This window comes from Hemiscyllium ocellatum, chromosome 14, assembly GCF_020745735.1.
Source record: "Hemiscyllium ocellatum isolate sHemOce1 chromosome 14, sHemOce1.pat.X.cur, whole genome shotgun sequence".
In the NCBI taxonomy this organism is placed as follows: domain Eukaryota; kingdom Metazoa; phylum Chordata; class Chondrichthyes; order Orectolobiformes; family Hemiscylliidae; genus Hemiscyllium; species Hemiscyllium ocellatum.
The window spans coordinates 20,621,231-20,641,335 of NC_083414.1; the positions used below are offsets into that span (position 1 = coordinate 20,621,231).

General features: G+C 40.1%; 1 protein-coding gene across 2 annotated transcripts in view; it reads right to left on the minus strand.

Moving 5' to 3' along the window:
• LOC132822094 (kelch domain-containing protein 8B-like) overlaps positions 1-20,105 on the minus strand; it is a 110,795-nt gene that overhangs the window by 43,005 nt on the left and 47,685 nt on the right. For both annotated transcript variants that reach the window (XM_060835120.1, XM_060835121.1), the window contains exon 3: positions 1,212-1,376. In XM_060835120.1, the coding sequence (XP_060691103.1) occupies positions 1,212-1,376 (165 nt within the window). The remainder of the gene's footprint in view (positions 1-1,211; positions 1,377-20,105) is intronic.

Sequence of the window (20,105 nt, forward strand, 5' to 3'; positions counted from 1 at the left end):
TCTACCTGTGGCTCCACTTTCAAGGAGCTAGAACGTGTCCCTGAATAGGACAGAGTCTCCTGCTTTAAGAACTCTCGAATGTAGAAGGTGAGACCAGTTCCTTCTTAAGATGAATTTTCCCGCTTTCCTGGGCCTTACCTAGCTAGAATAACCATGAACTGTGGTGGAGGCAGTGTGAGAGGACCTAATATTGCAACACATTTTAGGTTAGATTACTTACAGTGTGGAAACAGGCCCTTCGGCCCAACAAGTCCACGCCGACCTGCCGAAGCGCAACCCACCCATACCCCTACATATACCCCTTACCTAACACTATGGGCAATTTAGCATGGCCAATTCACCTGACCCGCACATCTTTGGACTATGGGAGGAAACCGGAGCACCCGGAGGAAACCCACGCAGACACGGGGAGAACGTGCAAACTCCACACAGTCAGTCGCCTGAGGTGGGAATTGAACCCAGGTCCCTGGCGCTGTGAGGCAGCAGTGCTAACCACTGTGCCACCTTGCCGCAGTGTTTCTGCAACATGGAAATTGATCTGTGATACCTCTTCATTCTTGATTCAATGTAGCCTACATTTTGACTCCTTAAATTTAGTATTGGATTCCTTCGTGAATAGGCCATTTGAAAGGATTACTGTCTTTAGCGTCTTTTGGTGTTTGAATTCAAACTGACCATGGGACATATCTTAATCTGAATATGTGCTGTGCAGAATCTGCCTGGAGTTAGAAGAACCTTAGAAATCTGGGGCTTGTTGTTAGCTGCTCACCCAGCAGAAACCCATTCCACTTCCTGAAGTGGAATCAAGGTAGTAGCAGTAATCCACTTGTAGAAAGAGTGATAAAAAGAGTATGCGACACTAGTGGTCAGACCTCCTCATTCTCTCAGTACATTCAAGAGTACATTGCAATGATTAGGATTCGTGAACCAAGAAAATCAAAGGATATGGGGATAGGACAATGAATGGCAAACGATTTATGATTTTATTCAAAGACCGAGCAGGTTCTCTGAATAGTCTTCTCCTAATGTTACTTCTTCATTCTCAACCTTAAGATGAGAATTATTTCCGGCTTGTGTCGAGAACTTCTTCAGCAATTGTGTCAAATAAGCAATAACATTGTGAAAATAGAGCTAAAATACTAATGTGTTTATACAGAACAAAGTAACTGCAACAAGATATTAAATGCAGCCATCCAGAAGTGGTCATTTACCTAGGACATAGATTTTATTGCCCTTGATGAAAGAACAGGCTGCATACTGTGGTGTTGGCATCGGTGGTAGGGGTTGCCAATAATCCCTGGCTGGTTCATACACACGTACCAGAGCTTGTGGAGCAGCATCTGAGCCCATGCCTCCCAAAGCGTACACTCTGCCATCTAAAACATAATTCACATAATCATGTTAGAAGCGTAACAAGGCTATAATAAGTGAAACCAATAGCATTATAATTTAATGTAATGGCTTATATATTCTATTCAGTATTAAACCCAGTAAGTTTTAGAATGATACTGTTATGGTTAAATCCCACTGTACCAGATGCTTTTATGTTTATCAACAATCTGTTGACAAGTCTGAATGCAAAAATAATATTCAATATATGCAATATCGGCATATTGATTTATTATACTAAACATTTTTGTCTGGGACTTTATTCCTTATTTGTATTGACTCTCGTCTCTTGCAGATTGCACATAATTAATGTGAGTTTCAATGATGCTGAGGATTAGTGCATTTTTATGACGTAACTTCAGTGGGAATTCTTTTCTGTGGCTCATGGCACAATAGCAAGAGCTCACTCAACATGCTTACAGCCTTAAATGGCTTTCTGTGTCAGTGCATTTGGATTGAGTACTACAACTGTGGCATCAAACCTGATTCACAGAATTCTTAGCATTTCACACTTACACAATTCCTGAACTTGATTAATGCCAAAATTAAACCAAAATTTGCACTGTGTTCCATGCTGGTCTATCAGTCGCAACTCACTGTGAATTTCCTCAGAGTCTGACTAGTATATGCCAGAATGTAGTGTGAAACAAACAATAATTAGGTTAGATTACTTACAGTGTGGAAACAGGCCCTTCGGCCTAACAAGTCCACACCGACCCTCCGAAGAGTAACCCACCCAGACCCATTCCCCTACATTTACCCCTTCACCTAACACTATGGGCAATTTAGCATGGCCAATTCACCTAACCTGCACATCTTTGGACTGTGGGAGGAAACCGGAGCACCCGGTGGAAACCCACGCAGACACGGGGAGAATGTGCAAACTCCACACAGACAGTTGCCTGAGGCAGGAATTGAACCCGGGTCTCTGGCGCTGTGAGGCAGTAGTGCTAACCACTGAGCCACCGTGCCACCCTCAAATAATCTAGTATTTGATGAAAGTCTAGGAAAAATATGGATTCTATGCCATTTTCCTCCTTATTAATGTTATGGAAAATAATATTTGATGTCATCAATCTATGGTCTTTATGCACATTCAACTATAATGCAATTTTGGAACTTTTCTTTTCTATGGATGGAACATTATAACAGTCTGAATGATGTGGGCAATGGTAAGATTTGTACAAAATTGTGCGAAAAGTCCAGTGAAGTTTGTCTTGAAGATGGCTGCATCTTTTATGCAAATACTAGGTGTCAAGGTGAAATTCTTGCCAGTCAGCAGCAAATTAACTATTAAGAGCCAATTGACACTTGTTGACGACATTGCTAACTGCACATTTCATCTCGTTAATATGGAGTGTCCGGTATTCACAAAGCCAGCGAGCAAACTAGATGCCAGGAATTCTCAACATGGAACTCAGAGCAGGTACCTTGAGAATTCAGCTTGTGGCTGCCTGTAAAGAGCGTCCAGGCACTCATGGCAAAACCGTATCTTAAGACACAATCCATGGGGTCCAACCACATGCACCAACCCTCCCAGTCTGCAAACACGAACATCTAATATTTGCCAAGTGCTCAGGAACCCCATGGTACCTCTCCAATTCACTTGCGTTGAAAAGACAGGTAAATTGGGGAACTTGCATACTTTATAAAACCTTTATCCTTTATGATAACTCCAGGAATAGTGGGGTGCAATTTCAAAAACAATACACTAGCAAGGCACAACATTCTGGAAAGAACATTAGTGAACCAGATTCTATTTTAGAACAATCAATGATAGTTGATATGATCTACATTACTGACAATAACTTTATATTCTATACTTTTATTAAATGAATTTAAATTCCACCAGCTGAATTGAAATCTGAACCATAGCCCACAACATTTATCTGGATTATTGGGCCACTAACCATCTTTCTGTAAGGTTGATCTCAGTAAGACACAAAAATAAAATCAGAACATAGTCCAATATAGGCTCCATGATTGATACAACACTGGTACAGGAGGTTGCCTTGATGAGAGAGGTCCTTTAGTCACAGAAATTCAATAGGTCTTCCAGACATCGTGAAGGCACTAGGAGCAGGTAGTCAAACCAAGGTACAGTACCAGGTAAATTGTACTGAGCTCACACAAGAGGTCAGTATCAATGAATGCATCTTCAAATGTCATGTCCCACTACCAGCTCTAGACACTTGCTAATGATTGGAAACCCTATGGTTCATTTTCCACCAATTGCTACCAACCATGACTCACACTTCACATTCATAGTTTCACCTCATCCTCACATTTCTACAAGCTCACACCCATATCTCACAGCTTGAACAATTCTTTAACTGACATCATCTAAAAAACATCACACTTGCTGACATATTGTCCTCTCTCTATCAGGATAGGCTGGTGAATACTTGGAAGCAGCAGCATCTAATCAATGGGGACTAGGCCTGACTTCCTCCCCACACCCTCATAGAGATGGTGCGGACTGTCATTTGAGTGGCAAGGACTGAGGCCATAACCCACAGGAACATAGTGGTGCACTCCTCCAATTTCTCTTCATTGTGCAAACTTCCCAGGTTCCAAAGCTGCAAGCTGCAGATGGTTGAAGAAGGTACTCCATGCCTTCAATCCACTCCCCTCATTGCAATCCTACAGTTGCCTTTCACCTTTCAAATAGCCAGGAACTGCGACCAAACCAGGCAGTGTTGCAGATGCTAACAACAGTCGAGGAAGAATAAACTGATGTGGAAGAAATATAGTCAGTTACTCCCCCCTTTGCAATGAACAGCTCAGATATGAGTACCATGTGCACCTTACAGTGTAACTTAGAGGTGGGATGTGCACATGGTGAGCCACTGGGCACAACGTTCTAGTGGGCTGATCAGAGGGAAAGGGATGCATGCATGCCAGCTTGCTAGATGGTGAGATCGGGCCTTGCTATGCTGTTGCAGAGAACCTAGATGAGATCTTCAATGAGCAGCATACAGAAAAGATTGATGTTTTTGTGAAATAAAATGATGCATGACAGGTCTTCAAGAAAGCATGTTGTCAAGGAATATGCAGAAGCCCAGTTTGAGCAGTGCACCTGGGCTTTGCATAGAGCTTGGAGTTCCTTACTTTCCAACATTTTAATGGTTACTAACTCCATGAGAACTACCAAGTATTGTTATTCTCAATTGCAGACCGAAACTTAATGCAGTGTCTCCTGGTCAAACCTCAGCATCTAGTGCAGCACAAATACTAGATTTAGGAAGGCTGACTTTAATGCGATGAGACAGAGATTGTCCATAATAAACTGGGAAAATCTGTTAATGGGTAAAAGAACTGAACAACAGAGGAGGATGTTTAAAGAAATATTTAACATCCACAAAACCAGTTTATACCCCTGAGAGGGAAATGTTCCTTTTCACAGAAGAAAAAGCCATGGACAGCAAAAGAGATCAGAGGCAGCATAAAATGAAAAGAAAGGGTTTACAAAAATGAAAAAAAGCAGAGCAGACCCTGCTGAATGGAAAAGATAAAAAGACCCATTAAGCAACATATCAGAGCTACTAAAAGGGATTATGAAAAAAAACTTGTCAAAATCAATGAAAAGAAATTTTTTGTTACATAAGTTCCCAGTCCTAAGATGTGTTGGTTAGTCAGATTGGCCATGCTAAATTATCTAGGGATGTGTAGGTTAGGTGATGGGGCCAGGAAATTATTACAGTTCCCTGGGGAAATAAAGAAATAAGTGTACATGAAAGAATTCTATTTTATAACTGAAAGCTAAAGGAACTGAAGTTCTGATTGAAGCGAAAACATCCATTTCTCTTCTCTCCATTCTGTGCACGACAAAATAAAAGAAAATCACTGACAGCTAGCTTTTCTGCCTCGCCTTTCCTCTGTGAACAGCTCTCTTTGCAGATCCCCTGTTGAAAGGGAAAAATCATCTTCAAAAACATTGAAAGGGCAAATCTTCAACCAATGAATGAAAAACAGTGCATACATCACCTCATTAGCAAAACGTCAGAAGGAAATGAAAGGGACCGAAAGATAATAATACACTTAAATTTGTGTTCTGATCTAGTGATAGCAAACTTTTTTTTTGTCCACCAATAATGTTTATGTCTTGTCTGTGTTTGTCAGTCTGTTGTATGTGTGAATGGAAATTTTTAAAAGGGTAAAGTTTAAGATATAGGTTAGCAATTTATCTCATTTACTTTCTGCCATTGCTTGTAAACAGTTAGATTACAATAAGGTAGTTATTTACAAATGATAAAGAAAACCTTGAGGGAATATTGTTTTAGTCTGAATTAGACAGTTAGGTAGGATTGGACATTTCTGTGATTTAAACACATTTTCACATTTGTGACAACTCCGAGAATAGTGAGGCATGAATTCCTGTGCACAATCCCAATGAGTCAGGACATTGCTCATTATCAAATTTTGGCATCCAGCAGACATGAACCATTGATTGGTTGCAAGCACAACAGTAGCCCCTCAAAATTCTAACTTGTTATTTAAACTAGATGGTACACCTGGTGAGAAGGGACTGGGAATGGGAAGCCACAGAGGTCAATGTCACAAATGTAGCTCCAAGAATCTTGATGCATTATTGTAAAAAGTTTAATGAACCAATGCAAATTGTCAAGGTCAGTGAATGAATCTCCAAATTTTATAATGCCACAAACTGTAGCAATAGCTTGACAAGTCACATATTCCCATCACTCAGCCACAAACTATCTCTATCAGCCAGAATTCACACCTAATATTAATCTATTCACACACTGAGCACTTTTACCAGCCTCACATTTCCATTTAGCAGCTGTCTTATATTACAAACTACTAACCATTTTCATGGCCTCACTGACACACCTCTCTAATGCAGGAGAAGGTGGTTCATAACAAGGTACTGGGAGCTAACTGGATTGGGTGGGAGTCGGAGGTGGAGACCTGCATGCTCCAACCCAACAGAGCAGATTGTGATGGCCATTATCAGAAGAACCATTTCTGATATTGTGACCAGTTGTAGAACTGAATCCATTGAAGATGATAACGTCCTCAAATGTAATCGTCTTTCTCACTGGTTATCATCCCCTCAATCCACAACCTCCTCTCCTGTACAACTGCACAATGTGTAAGTGTGCACCTCTTTCTTTTCTGATCACACGTGTCTTTCTCTTTTCCAATTCCTCAGATATGCAAGTAGGCAGGTGAAGAAAGACCAAGAGAAGAATGATAATGAAGACACAGTACTACTTGGTTTCATCTTGTTTTGTTATGTCTCATGATCAGTATGTCAGTTTACCTTTAACAGATATGGTCATGACATCATCATTGTATCATAACATATGTCCTGAGCATATGACCTGAGATTAGAAAGTTCTCACACTCCATTTTGCCTTAACTTGAAGTATGATATACAACTGGAAACATGCTCTTCAGTTACAATCGAATAGCCCCGACATTTATGTACATGCGAATGTAGTACACAATAGTTCCCTGTAATAAAAGTCCGTAAGATTCTTTAAATCTACAATATCCACATCCAGTTTATTCTGTTATAAAGGATAACCAAAGCATTGCTACATTAAGGGTAGCATACTCTGCAAGAGATAATTAAACAATGCTCATAGATATCTGATCAAGTTCTAACATAAATGATAGCAGAGATTTGGGATCTGCACATGATGAGGCAGCAGGTACAAATGGTCTTAAGTAAAGGCAGGGGAGTAGCACAGCACAGATGCCAGCTCTGCAGAGAATAGATTTGTGTACAAGCTCCAATACTGGAGCTTTAGATAAGGATTTTAATGGATCACCATGCTGAAAGATTGGTATTCACAATAAAGTGTTTGTTGCATTTGGAAGCCTGCAAGGAACATGGAGAACCACCTGGTACAGGGCTTTGTGCAACACACAGAATCAACCCTTTCCTGAATAGACATGCTTTCCAACTCCATCAACTAATTTGTCAGCCTAAACACAGAGGCAGTATCTTATTCAGCTTCCATTTCAGCACAAGCAACTTCCATCAATGTCTGAGTGCTGCTGTAGAAGTCACGCAATCTCTAATGTCACACACCTTCAAACAGCTAATGTCAGGAATGTGGAGTCCAGTGTTTGAATAAACTTAGTCATAGAGTCATAGAGATATACTGCACAGAAAAAGTCCCTTCAGTCCAACTCAACCATGCTGAACAGATATCCTAAATAAATCGAAACCCACCTGCCAGCATTTGGCCCTTATCCCTCTAAACCCTTCCAATTTATGTATGCATCCAGTTGTCTTTTAAATGTTGAAAATGTACCAGCCTCCATCACTTCCTCTGGCAGCTCATTCCATATGAGCACCACCTTCTGTGTGAAACAATTGCCCCTTAGATTCCTTTTAAATCCTTTCTCTCTCACCCTAAACCTATGTCTTCTAGTTCTGGACTGCCTCACCGTAGGGAAAAGACCACGTATATATACCCTATTCACCCCTCTCGTGATTTTATAAACAGCCATAAAGTCACCCTTCTACCTCTGATGTTCCAGCCTATTCAGCCATTCTCAAACCGTCCAACACTGGCAACATCATTGTAAATCAAACCCTTTAAAGTTTGACTTGAATTTGTTCTCCAACAGATTATTAGGAATAGTAGGATGCCATCTTTCTGTAGCAGTAGATGCTCCATGGTTAATAAACGTGCTGTTCTTCAGGATGACTGCATTCCTGCTCCTCTCCCTGCCACTCTGACGATATTTGTGTGGTTTCCTTAGAGACAGCACAATCTGAAGCCAAGTCCTCAAGGTTATATTCCAAGGCCATCTACAATCTCCTTGACTAAAATCAGCAGCTTTCCACCAGGCATTTGAAGCTACTGGGGTAATACTGGTTGGAAACTGCAGTCAAGCATGAACTCACAGACCAGAGACATGCACAAGGATGATTACTCTAAAATTTTATGTGATATGGCATGATTTCATTTATAAACATAACTTGGAATATTTATTTTGTGCAGATTTTTCTTTCTGCATTGTGGCCAAAATGACGACGTGACAGCCAGTGTAAACAGAAAGGTAAAATGTGGGACTGATGGTTGAATTGACTCTGTGACAGCAATCTGCGCAGTGAGGAAGCCGACAGACTGAAATGCAATTCTCTCTCTTTGCAAAGAACCCTTGGTACTCGGTAGGAGATAACTTCAAGATGTCATTGATGTAGTAATTGTAACGAGATCAACCAGGTGGACATCATAGAATATGAGTTCCCTGATTGGGGCTGTTAACCTGGTCCAATCAGGGATCCCTGGTAACAGATATAAATAGGAGTGTCAGAGATCCTATTCATTCTGAAAGCTGGCTCTGAGAAAGCTGAACCAGTGTCAATTACTATGCATGTTAAATAAAGGATGAGTTCCTGGCGGGATGCCAGCCTCTGTGAAATTATTTCAGCTGATATCTTCAGCGTCAGTATGGAAGGAACTGGACACCTAAAAACTAGCTTAATTCCTATTAACTTTGACAAATTTGCTATGTTTTGAATCGTGGCTCTGAATGCTGGAAGATTTCATTGTTGGCCTTCCTGGTAAAGCGATGTCTTAAACATTAGTTCAACTGTAGTTCAGGTCATAGAATGGCACCGTGAACACTCTAGGCAAATATGACTTCCTTTAGAGAACTCTTCTCTCCCTCCTCCTGCTCTGTCTTTCAGCAGCTTACCCATGGTCCCTCTTAATTCTCTGAGTGATGCTTTATATCAAGGGGAAAACTGATAAGTGCACCCAAATGGTTTAAGCACAAAGGTTTAAGTCAGCAAGACAGCTTCAACACTTGCCACAACATCATTCCTGAAAACTGTAAATTGTTAACAAAACTATGGAAAGCATGAAAGGCTTTTAGCAACAACCATGAAAAAACAGCTATAAACAGTAAACCTAGAAGCAGTTGATAATGTCTTTAAATTACACTGGGTGGAAGATAGATTTTCAAGCTGCATAACATATGTTTAGCTGTGGAATAAAGACATGGAGCTGACTGGAGTGTTCAGCTCCAAAATGGCATTACTTATCCCATCAAATCAGTGGATTTACCTGCTGTGCAAATTTCTGGCATGTGTCCATTTTGTAAGCATGAAAGCACTCATCAAGGTGGCATTTGGCTGCAAGTAGATTTGGATTCCTGAGGGTAATCATTGCACCAAAGGACAGACACTACTGAGTCCATATTCTCACCTTTAAATATACTTCATGGTAGGAAGAAATACTGGACGTTTGCTCACACATGGAAGAATAAAATAATTAGAGCTCAAAAGAGCAAAGGAGACATTACAATTAACCCAAAGAACGAATGGTTGAAAAGGTTAATTGTTTCACTGACTTGATCTCAGAGGCTAAGCACTGCACAAAGCAAATGTAAAAAGGCAACAGAATTCTCTCGGAATTTAGTCAGACAGCTGTGTATTTCAAAAGGTTAACTAAGGTTTGGTAAAATAGTTGTGCACAATGAAAGATAAAGAATAATGACAGAATAATGAATAAGAAAAAAATAAGGTAATACAAAGTAACAGCATACTATCATATTTCCTGGCAAGATCTTTCTGTCAACCAATAATATAATAAAGGATTTTTAAAATATTAGTTAATGGATTTAGGTTGGGGAGGTGCTGACAAAGCTAGCACATATATTTGACCATCCCCAATTGTTCTTAAAAATGTTGTGGTTGCTGTGATTTTGCCTCCAACTGGATGTTTTACCTGATGTAGCAATGCTTATGTTATCTTCTGTAATGTAAGTAATTGGTGTGGATATCATGTATTGATGAATCCAACAGGCATTTAATACAACTTCCATTATGTACAAAGATTACATTCCTCAAGTGCACAAGGGTCTGAGCTAAAGTTAATCTATTAAGTTATAACAGCAAGCTTCCAGCAGACCATTATTTAAAAAGAAAAACAGAAGGAATTTACAGAACAGAAGGATTTGGGATTTCTCATCCATGACTCACAAAAAGTTAGCATCCAAGTTCAAAGGGTAATAGAAAAGGGAAATGGAATGTTGATGTTTATTTCAAAGGAAATAGGGTATAAAAGAAGAGCAACTATACAAGGCAGACAACATATGGAATACTATGAACAGTTTTGAGCCCCTTATCTAAGGAATGATGTACCAGCATTGGAGGCAGTCCACAGAAGGGTTCACTATGCTGATACCAGATATGGGGGGACTGTCTTATGAGGAGAGGTTGAGCAGGATGGTCTGTACTCATTGGATGAGTGAAAAATGAGAGGCAACCTTACTGAAACATACAAGATTCCTAGAAGCCTTAGCAGGGTAGATACAGAAAGGTTATTTCCTCTTGTGGGAGAATCTAGGAACCGAGGGCAAAATCTGAGAATAAGGGGTCATTTACAGCAGAGGTGAGGTATTCCTTCTCTGAGGGTAGTGAACCTGGGGAATTCTTTACCCAAAAAGGTGTTCAGGCTGAGTCATCAGCTATATTCAACATTGAGAGAGGCAGGTTTTTAATCCATAAGGGAATCAAGGATCCGGGGAAAAGGCAGGGATATGGAATTGAGGATTTGCAGATCAGCCATGATCTCACCGAATGTTAGAGCAGATAGAGCAATGGGCTGAATGTACTTTTGCTCCAATATTTTATGGTTAGAAGAGTGTTACACTTCAAGTGATCCAAGGTAAGATGTAGTATGAGACCTTTATACCCTCAAGTAACACACCATGATACTGTTATGATACCATGAGCAAGTCTCTTAAAAGTACAATGACACACTGACTATAAGATATAAGCAGTGATGGTAAACATCCTTCTTGAACAACTGCAGGCTAAATGGTATAGATGCACCCACAATAAAGTTAGGAAGAGTCCAACAAAAATTAAGACACAGTAATCTAATTCAAAATCAGGATGGTTTGTGCTTAGGAAGAAAAGTGGCTTTTGAAGGGTTTTCCATGTGTTAACTTCCCTTGTTCTTCTGGGCAATAGAGTTCACAAGGTTTGGAAACTATTGTGAAAAATAGCTTGGTGGGTTGTTGCAGTAAGTCTTACAATAGATACACATTGCTGCCACAGAGCCCAGAAGGTGGATGGAGTGACTGTTTAAAATCGTGAATAGGGTTTTAAGTAGGTGTCTTTGACCTAGATGTTGTGAACTTTAAGAGTGTTGCTAGAGCTGTACTCATCAAGGCAAGTAAAGCATATTTCATCACACTAACACCCTTGAACTTGCCTTGTAGTTTGTGGGAAGGTTTGAATATCAGGAGGTCTTTCACTCACAGAAAATGCTTAGCCTCTGTCCCTGTAGAAACAGTATTTATGCTGTTACTTCAGTTAACGCTGGTCCATAGTTCCCCATCCCTATCCCCAGGGATCGATAAGTATGGTGCTGGAAAAACACAGCAGATTAGGCAGCATCCGAGGAGCAGGAAAGCATAAGCCTTTCGTCCCCAAGGATGTTGAAGGTGTGGCATTCAATAATGGGAATACTTCTGCAAGTCAAGGAAAGGCAGTGTCAGAAAATTCCAAAATGCAATGTGGCCCTGGATTTAACATTTGTCTTTCCTTGCTGTAGTATTTGCAGAGCTGCAGGTTTGAGTAGAAGATGATATGAAATGTCTGTTTAGTCAGGAGGTTTCTGCCATCCTGCATGCAGCAGCCCTAGTGTATTGTCCATGCATTTGATATGCGTGTATGTATTCCATATTAATAACAAAATAACTGGTTATTCATGACTGGTTGCTAACAACAGCAGGTTCAGGAATTATCATATATTTTAATCATAAATTTTCAGTTAACTTTCACAACAGAAATATTGAATTGATGAGATACTTTTCTGAAAGCTATATTTCAAGATCAATATTTATTCATGGCTAATTATTTTTCTACAATAACCAACCACTGTCTATAGTGCTCCACTGAAGAGGAAGCTCGAGTGTTCCCTTGACCCTTGATCCTTATGTAATTTTAGAAATCTGCGTTACACAATTGTTGTTCTGTGATTCAACACAATCTCCATTCGCTCCCATGTAAAGGGCAAAGCAGTTCTCAAAGGAAGACTAGAATCCCTGTTTCAATTATTGTATATTCACTGTCCTCTCCAAATTTCCTGTTTCCCTGGAGACACCTTGACAACCTGATGACACAATTGTCTCTTTAAATAAACAAATAAGCTGGCCCTTAACCCTGCAGCTGTGTTTATGAAGCCCTTCCCACACAAAGTAATATGTAATCAACAAAAACCATTAACCCTTCAAAGACTGAAGAAATGTCATTGCATATTGTTTTTGCATTTTGCTGGACGGAAATAGAATTGACAAACCCACAGACAGAATGCGTATTGATTGGGCAGCATTGTTCCTGGAGAAAAGGCAGCAAGTTTAACTTAAAATGCTAAATAGGAAAATCATGGATTCAGTAAAGCACTAATTTTACAATCTGCCCATTATTATCAGGCAGACTGCACCCAAGTTTGTCAGATTCCTCAACAGTGGAATAGCATATCATTGACTCCATTTGGCTGAGTGTAAAATCAGTATTCATCCACATCCTTTGGGCTTCTCATCAGCGAGTAAAGTTAAAATTGTTCCTAAAAATTAAGATGTTATCTTTTTTTCTAAAACCTCTGATGTCTGCCTGTCCCCATCTATCTGTTGTATCATTCATGCTTTTATAATCCACGCATTCAATAACGGTCACACTCAACCATGCTTAAAATGGAGTAGCAACAGAATTTGGTGGCTTAGACATTCTGCTGCCATTTACATTCAAGATTAATATTGTTCCAACAAGGGGGATCCAAGATGGCAGCAATCTAGAAGGATTGTTGTGCAGAGCTCCACACCGCAGCACAAGCGGGACGAAATTCTAACTCACCCAACCAGGACCATCGCAATATCCTGGGACTCTGGAAAGTTTGTGAGGAGTCCCAGGAAATTGTGGAAAATTAACTTACCTGCGTTTTCACCGTCCAGAGATGCTGAAGAAGGAAGGAGGAGTGTTCAAGGCCGGGCCCACGGTCCAGCCAGCAGGATCCTCAGACTCGATTATCTACCAGGCCCTAGTGAAGGAGCTCATGAAATCTCGCAAGATGCTGGGTAAGCAGATAGAGTAGAAGCTGGTCCCAACCTCTATCATGCTGCAGAAGGGAGACCTGGAAGAAAGGATGGATGAGGTTGAGCACAGAGTCACAGTGGTGGAAGCTGGTACCAGTTCCTCCAAGGATAGGATCCAAGCCCTGGAGACGCAGGCCCATTGTTTGTTTGTATGACCAAGTGGATGATCTCAAGAACAAGGACAGGAGAAAAAATATTCGGATTGTCAGTCTGCCTGAGGGTAAGGAAGGTGAGCAGCCAGTGGAATTTATTGAGGACTGGCTGCTGAAATTCCTTAACTTGGAGGCTGGAATGAGAGGCTTGAAGATCGAGAGGGCTCACCAGGTCACGGCGAGGAGGTCAGGTCTGGGTCAACATCCTCGTCCTCTCTCGTGTGGTTTCACCATTATAGAAATAAGGAAAGAATCGTGGAAACTTCCAGAATCCAGGAGAAGGATCCAAAGGCCCTAACTTACAAGGGCTCTGAGATCATGTTCTTCCAGGACTTCTAAACAGTGGTGATTCAAAAAAGAAAATCCTATGACGGTATCAAGAAAAGACCGAGGGAGCATGGGATCCAGTATTCTCTGAGGTATCCAGCGGTGCTTCGGGCCACCTTAGATGAATCCATACATCTCTTTGACACACCAGAGAAGGCAAGAGAATGTGTGGATAAATAATAAATCCAATATCCAGGGAGGAGGAACTGTGAACATAGTGTTCTGTGTGGCTGAGTTATTACTATTTAATAGTTTGTTGGTGGCTATTATTTATTTCGCTAAATAGTTAGTTGAGTTTTTTAATATGTATTTTTCTATATATATTTATACACTTGTACATGAGAGCGAGTTGGGTTTTTTAACCTCTTTTTTTGTGTTCTTTCTTTGTATTGTTTTGAAATGTATTGTTTTGTATTTGTTGTAATATTAAAAACTATATACTTTTCAATAAAAATATATTTTAAAAAGCTGTTCTACCATTGATGGCCATGTCTTTAACTGTCTCAGCCCTAAATTCTGAAACTCTCTCCCTACATCTCTCTGCTCACTTACCTCACTTGCATCCTTTAAAATACTTCTCAAAACTACCGCTGACCAAACAATTTGGTCATTTGAGCTAATATCTTTTTATGTTGCCCAGTGTTACACATTGCACTATAATATCCCTGAGAAATGCCATAGACATTCCTTACATTAAAAATATATATGAATATAAATTGTTATTGTTGCTGGATGATGTTATGGACAACGCCAGACCCCCTCAAAACATTTTAAGAAAGCAGCCTGGACCCTAACCTTGCCTCCATTCCTGATGAAGGGCTTTTGCCCAAAACATGGATTTTCCTACTCCTCGGATGCTGCCTGACCTGCTGTGCTTTTCCAGCACCACTCTAATCTAAACTCTGGTTTCCAGCATCTGCAGTCCTCACTTTTGCCTGGACCCTAATCTTGCTAGTTGTTTTCAGCAGGTGGACAGTAGATATTCCAGGAGTGATACAGCTGGCCCAACCACTTAGTTTTCAACAAAACAGAATTTATTTGCAAAATTACCAAATGAAACACAAACAAATGAGAACAGAATATAGAATAACTTAAACTATCCAAAAAGCCAACAGATTACCCCAACTTAATGTTCCAAATACTTCCAACAATCTCACAAACACTCCTTTGCAAAAAAAGGAAAAATCTAACACAGGCTCTTATAGGAGAGATGTCAGAGAGAGGGAGGATCAGCATGGACCTGCTTTTTCGGGTCCAGCAGCTTCACCACAGACTGCCTGCTAAAACCAAACCAGAGAAAAGCTGATCTGGGAGAACTGGCCACTCCTCTTTCATTGTACAGGTGTTTTTTTTAAATTCGAAAACCTTTTTCCTGAGGCAGTATCTGTCAGCTATAATCAAACTTGCCCTAAAACCCTTCAAACCTAGACACCCCAGACTCTCTGCATTTATGAACTCTCTGAAGAAAAAAAAAGGACAACATAACCTTGTTAAAGGAGTAGCATCATCACACCTCCTCTTTTAAAAGAAATGAACCAACAATATCCAAAGATGGCTTCTTTTTAAAACCCCTTAATCTTAATTTTTTTAATACACTGCAATACCCATATACATTACACTGACAATAATCATGCAAACATGCACTACTAAACTTTGTCCCGGTCAGCTTTTCTCCTGTCACCAAATGCCTCAATTTCTCATTCACATCTCAACAATGCGTCAGCGATCACATTTTCTCATTCTGTTACATGCGCAAGCTTCAAATTGAATGGGTGTAACAACAAGCTCCATCTAAATTGTCTGGAATTTTTGTCCTTAAATTTCTCCACAAATTTCAAAGGCTTATGATCAGTGCATATAGATTCATAGAGTCATAGAGATGAACAGTACAGAAACAAACCCTTCAGTCCAACTCATCCATGCTGACCAGATATACTAACCTGATCTAGTCTGATTTACCAGCACTTGGTCCATATCCTTCTAAACTCTTCCTATTCATATACCCATCCAGATGCCTTTTGAATGCTGCAATTGTATCAGCCTCCACCACTTCCTCTGGCAGCTCATACCTTACATGCACCACCCTCTGTGTGAAAAGATTGTCCCTTTAGATCCCTTTTATATCTTTCCACTCTCACCCTAAACATGCCATCTAGTTCTGGAGTCCCCACCCCACGGAAAAGACCTTGTCTATTTACCCTATCCATTCATCTCATGATTTTACAAACAACTCTCAGGACACCCCTCAGCCTCCAATGCTCCAGGAAAAACAATCCCAGCCTATTCAACCTCTCCCTGTAGCTCAAATCCTCCAGCCTTGGCAACATTCTTGTAAGTCTTTTCTGAACCCATTCAAGTTTCACAATATTCTTCAGATAGGAAGGAGACCAAATTGCATGCAATATTCCCAAAATGGCCTAACCAATGTCCTGTACAGCGCAACATGACCTCCCAACTCCTACACTCAGTGCTCTGACAGATAAAGGAAAGCATATGAAACATCTTCACTATCCTATCTACCTGTGACTCTACTTTCAAGGAATTATGAACCTGCACTCCAGGGACTCTTCGTTCAGAAAGACTTTGTCTCAGATGCATTACTGGTAACATAAACATTGAAATGTTGTAATGCCAACTCCAAGCTCGAAGTCTCCTTCTCAACTGTCCAATATTTCTGCTGATGAATGTTCAGTTTCCTGGAAAAATATCCGCTAGGTCTTTCTGTTTTCACATCGTCTTCATGTTGAGAGCACAGCACTGACAACCACATTACTTGCATCGATAGCCACTTTGAATGGTTCTGCGTAATTAGGTGTGGCTAACTCTGGGGGAGTGGTTAACTCAGCTTTCAGGATGTCAAATGCCTTCTGACAGTCCACTGTCCACTGAAACATCTTGCCCTTTTTTTAGCAATTCAGTGAGTGGAGCAGCAACACTGCTAAAATTTTGGACAAATTTTCGATAAAATCCACTCAATCCCAGGAATCGTAGTATAACTCTTTTTGTCGATGGAATGGGAAACTTGCCAATTACTTTTGCTTTTGCATTTCGTGGGGCCATTTGTCCATGTCCCAGGAAGGTGACTCACTTTTAGCCTGGTTTATCACCAAGCCTGCCTCCTGAAGTCAATTGAACAATTCCAATAAACGTTGCAAATCTTTCTTCCATGTGTGACTAAAATATTGCCAGGTTAACTATTACATATGATACAATTGGGTAATCCAGAAATGATCCTACTGGTTAGTTTCTGAAATGTGGCTGGGGCATTTTTCATACCAAATGGCATAACATTAAACTGATACAGTCCATTCGGCATTATGAAAGTCAAATCTTTCTTCCCTCTTTCAGACAAAGATACCTGCCAATATCCTCTGAGCAAATCGAACTTAGAAATATAAGTTGCTTGTCCCACCTTTTCAACACATTCTTCTAAACATGAAATCAGGTATTCATCAGTCTTTGTAATTGCACTGACTTTGCAACAGTCCACATGTAACTGTTGGGTACTATCTGGTTTTGGCTCCATTACTATTGGCGAACTCCACTTACTGTAACTCACTTCAATTATGTTGTCTTGGAGCATGCATTTAATCTCCTTTTGAACCTGTGCCAACTTAAGAGGATTATGCCTATAAGGATGTTGATTAATTGGAAAAGCATCTCCTATAGGTAGATCATGCACAATTAGGTTAGTACTTCCCAGCTTATTTCTACATATCTCCCCATGTGATATTAATAACTTTTTCAAGTCACTTCCATTTTCCTCTGGAAGGAAATTCAATAATTTATCCTAATTTTTGACAACTTCCTCATTGTCCAATTTAATTTGAGGAATGTCCAATTCAGAATCCTCTGAACGTGGTTCTTCCGTCTGGGCTACAACCAATAACACAGTCTCCTTTGGCTTTCCTTCCCTGTCAAAATAACTTTTGAGCATATTTACATTATACACTCTGAGATTTCTTTCTGCCTGGAGTCCTTAACAAATAGTTCACTTCACTTAATTTCCTTTCATTTTGATAAGGTCCTCTAAACCTTGCTTTTAAAGATTCACCTATCACTGAAAGTAACGCTAACACCTTATCGCCGACAACAAAATTGTGAGTTTTTTATTGCTTGTTTGCTTCCTGTTTCATTGCATCCTGTGATACTTTTAAATGCTTTCTAACCAACTCCCCAGCTCTATTTAATCATTTCCTAAAATTTGGCATATAATCCAAACATGTGGTTTTGAATTCTGATTTAGAAGTTTCCCCTTAATCAACTTTAGTGGTCCTCTTACTTCATGCCCAAAAACTAATTCAAATGGACTGAATTTGGTCAATTCATTTGGTGCATCTCTGATCACAAAAAGTACAAATGGAATTCCCTTATCCCAATCATCTGGATAGTCTTGACTATAAGCCCTCAACATGGTTTTTAATGTCTGATGTTACCTTTCTAGTGCCCCCTGCAATTCTGGGTGGTATGAGATAGATTTGAATTGTTTTATTCTTAAGCTGTCCACAACTTCCTTGAATTATTTTGATGTGAAGTTTGACCCTTGATTTCATTGAATCCCTGTGGGTAGTCCATTTTCAGTGAAAATTTGAGCAACTCCTCTACAATCCTTTTAGCTGTGATAATGCACAGTGGAACGGCCTATGGAAATCTAGTGGACACGTCCATTATTGTTGACTAATACTGATCCCCACTTTTTGTTTTAGGTAGGGGTCCTACGCAATCAATTAAGACTCTTGTAAAAGGTTCATCAAATGCAGGAAAGATATTAAGGTGCAGATTTTATTACTGCCTGTGGTTTTCCAATTACCTTACATGTATGACTTGTCTGGCACACATCAACTACATCCTTGTGCAGTCCAGGCTAGTAAAATTTAGCTTGTATTTTAGCTTGAGTTTTTCCTCACTCCTAAATGTCCCCCCACTGGTAGTTCATGCACACTCACAACAGCTCCTTTCCATAGCCCACTGGCAAAAAACATGATGAATTTCTGCCCATTTCTCATCTGCTTAAATTTGTCATGATCTCCATTTCCTCATTAAGACATCATTTTTAAGATGGGAGCATTTAGGGATACATCTGGATTCTTTTTCTGTGTATGCCTCTTGATATAATCGCTTTAAATTTTCTTCTTTCTGCTGTAACTCAGTTAATTTATTCTGATTAAAGATGTTTCCTTTGTCATCTATCTGCCCCTGGTTTGTCTCAACCATCTGATCAAACAGGGTGTCCACTAATTCTACTTCAATTTTCTTATCTGTGCACTTTGATCTCTCCTGTTTCAACTGGTGACTTTGTGACCTCAGTCAGGAAAAATCTCTAGATATGAGTCCTGCGATAGTTCAGTTGCCTGTGCTTGCACTGTCTTTACAAACACAGTAGAGAGTACTCCTACCTACGAACCAGCTATATCATTAGCAAGGACAAATTTTATTCTTGGAGCTGAGAGTTTGTCCAGTATTCATACTGCGACTTCTCCACCCTTCACTGGACATGCTAACCTAACACTACATGATTGAGCACATCTTGTCTCACCATGAATTCCGGTTACTACTACCTTTTCTGGCAATAGTCCTTCAGAGGTACATATCTCCTCATCTTTCAACATCTACGATTGACAGGATCCTGTATCTCTTAGTTCTGTAACCTCTTTACCTGCTGCTTCTCGGGAGTAAACTTTGCCTTTGCAGGTATATGGTTTAAGAAGATCTGGCACTTCCTCCTTAACCAAACTCTGACCAGGTTGTACATTCTGGTGCAGCTTTCCAGCCTCCACAGCTCTTTCAGTTACCACTCCAACAAAATTCACTGGCATATCCTGTTTTCTTGCATCTGGCTTCCCAGTGTCTTTCCTAACCCACTAACACTATGATTTCACGTGACCTACTTTATTTCAGTGAGCTTTTTAATTTCTCTTTCCCCTTCAAGGGTTTCCTTTTTACCCTGTGATAAGTTATCCTTATGATCTTCATCTGGATCTACCTTTCCCATTCCATGCGAGGATTTATCTTTTCCCTAATTTCTATCTCTCATGGATTGAAATTGAAGTTGGAAACCAATCTTTGATTTATGGACCAACTCAAGGTTCATCAGCCATTTCAGCTGCTAATCTTGCCATTTTAACTCTCTGCTTTTCATGAGTT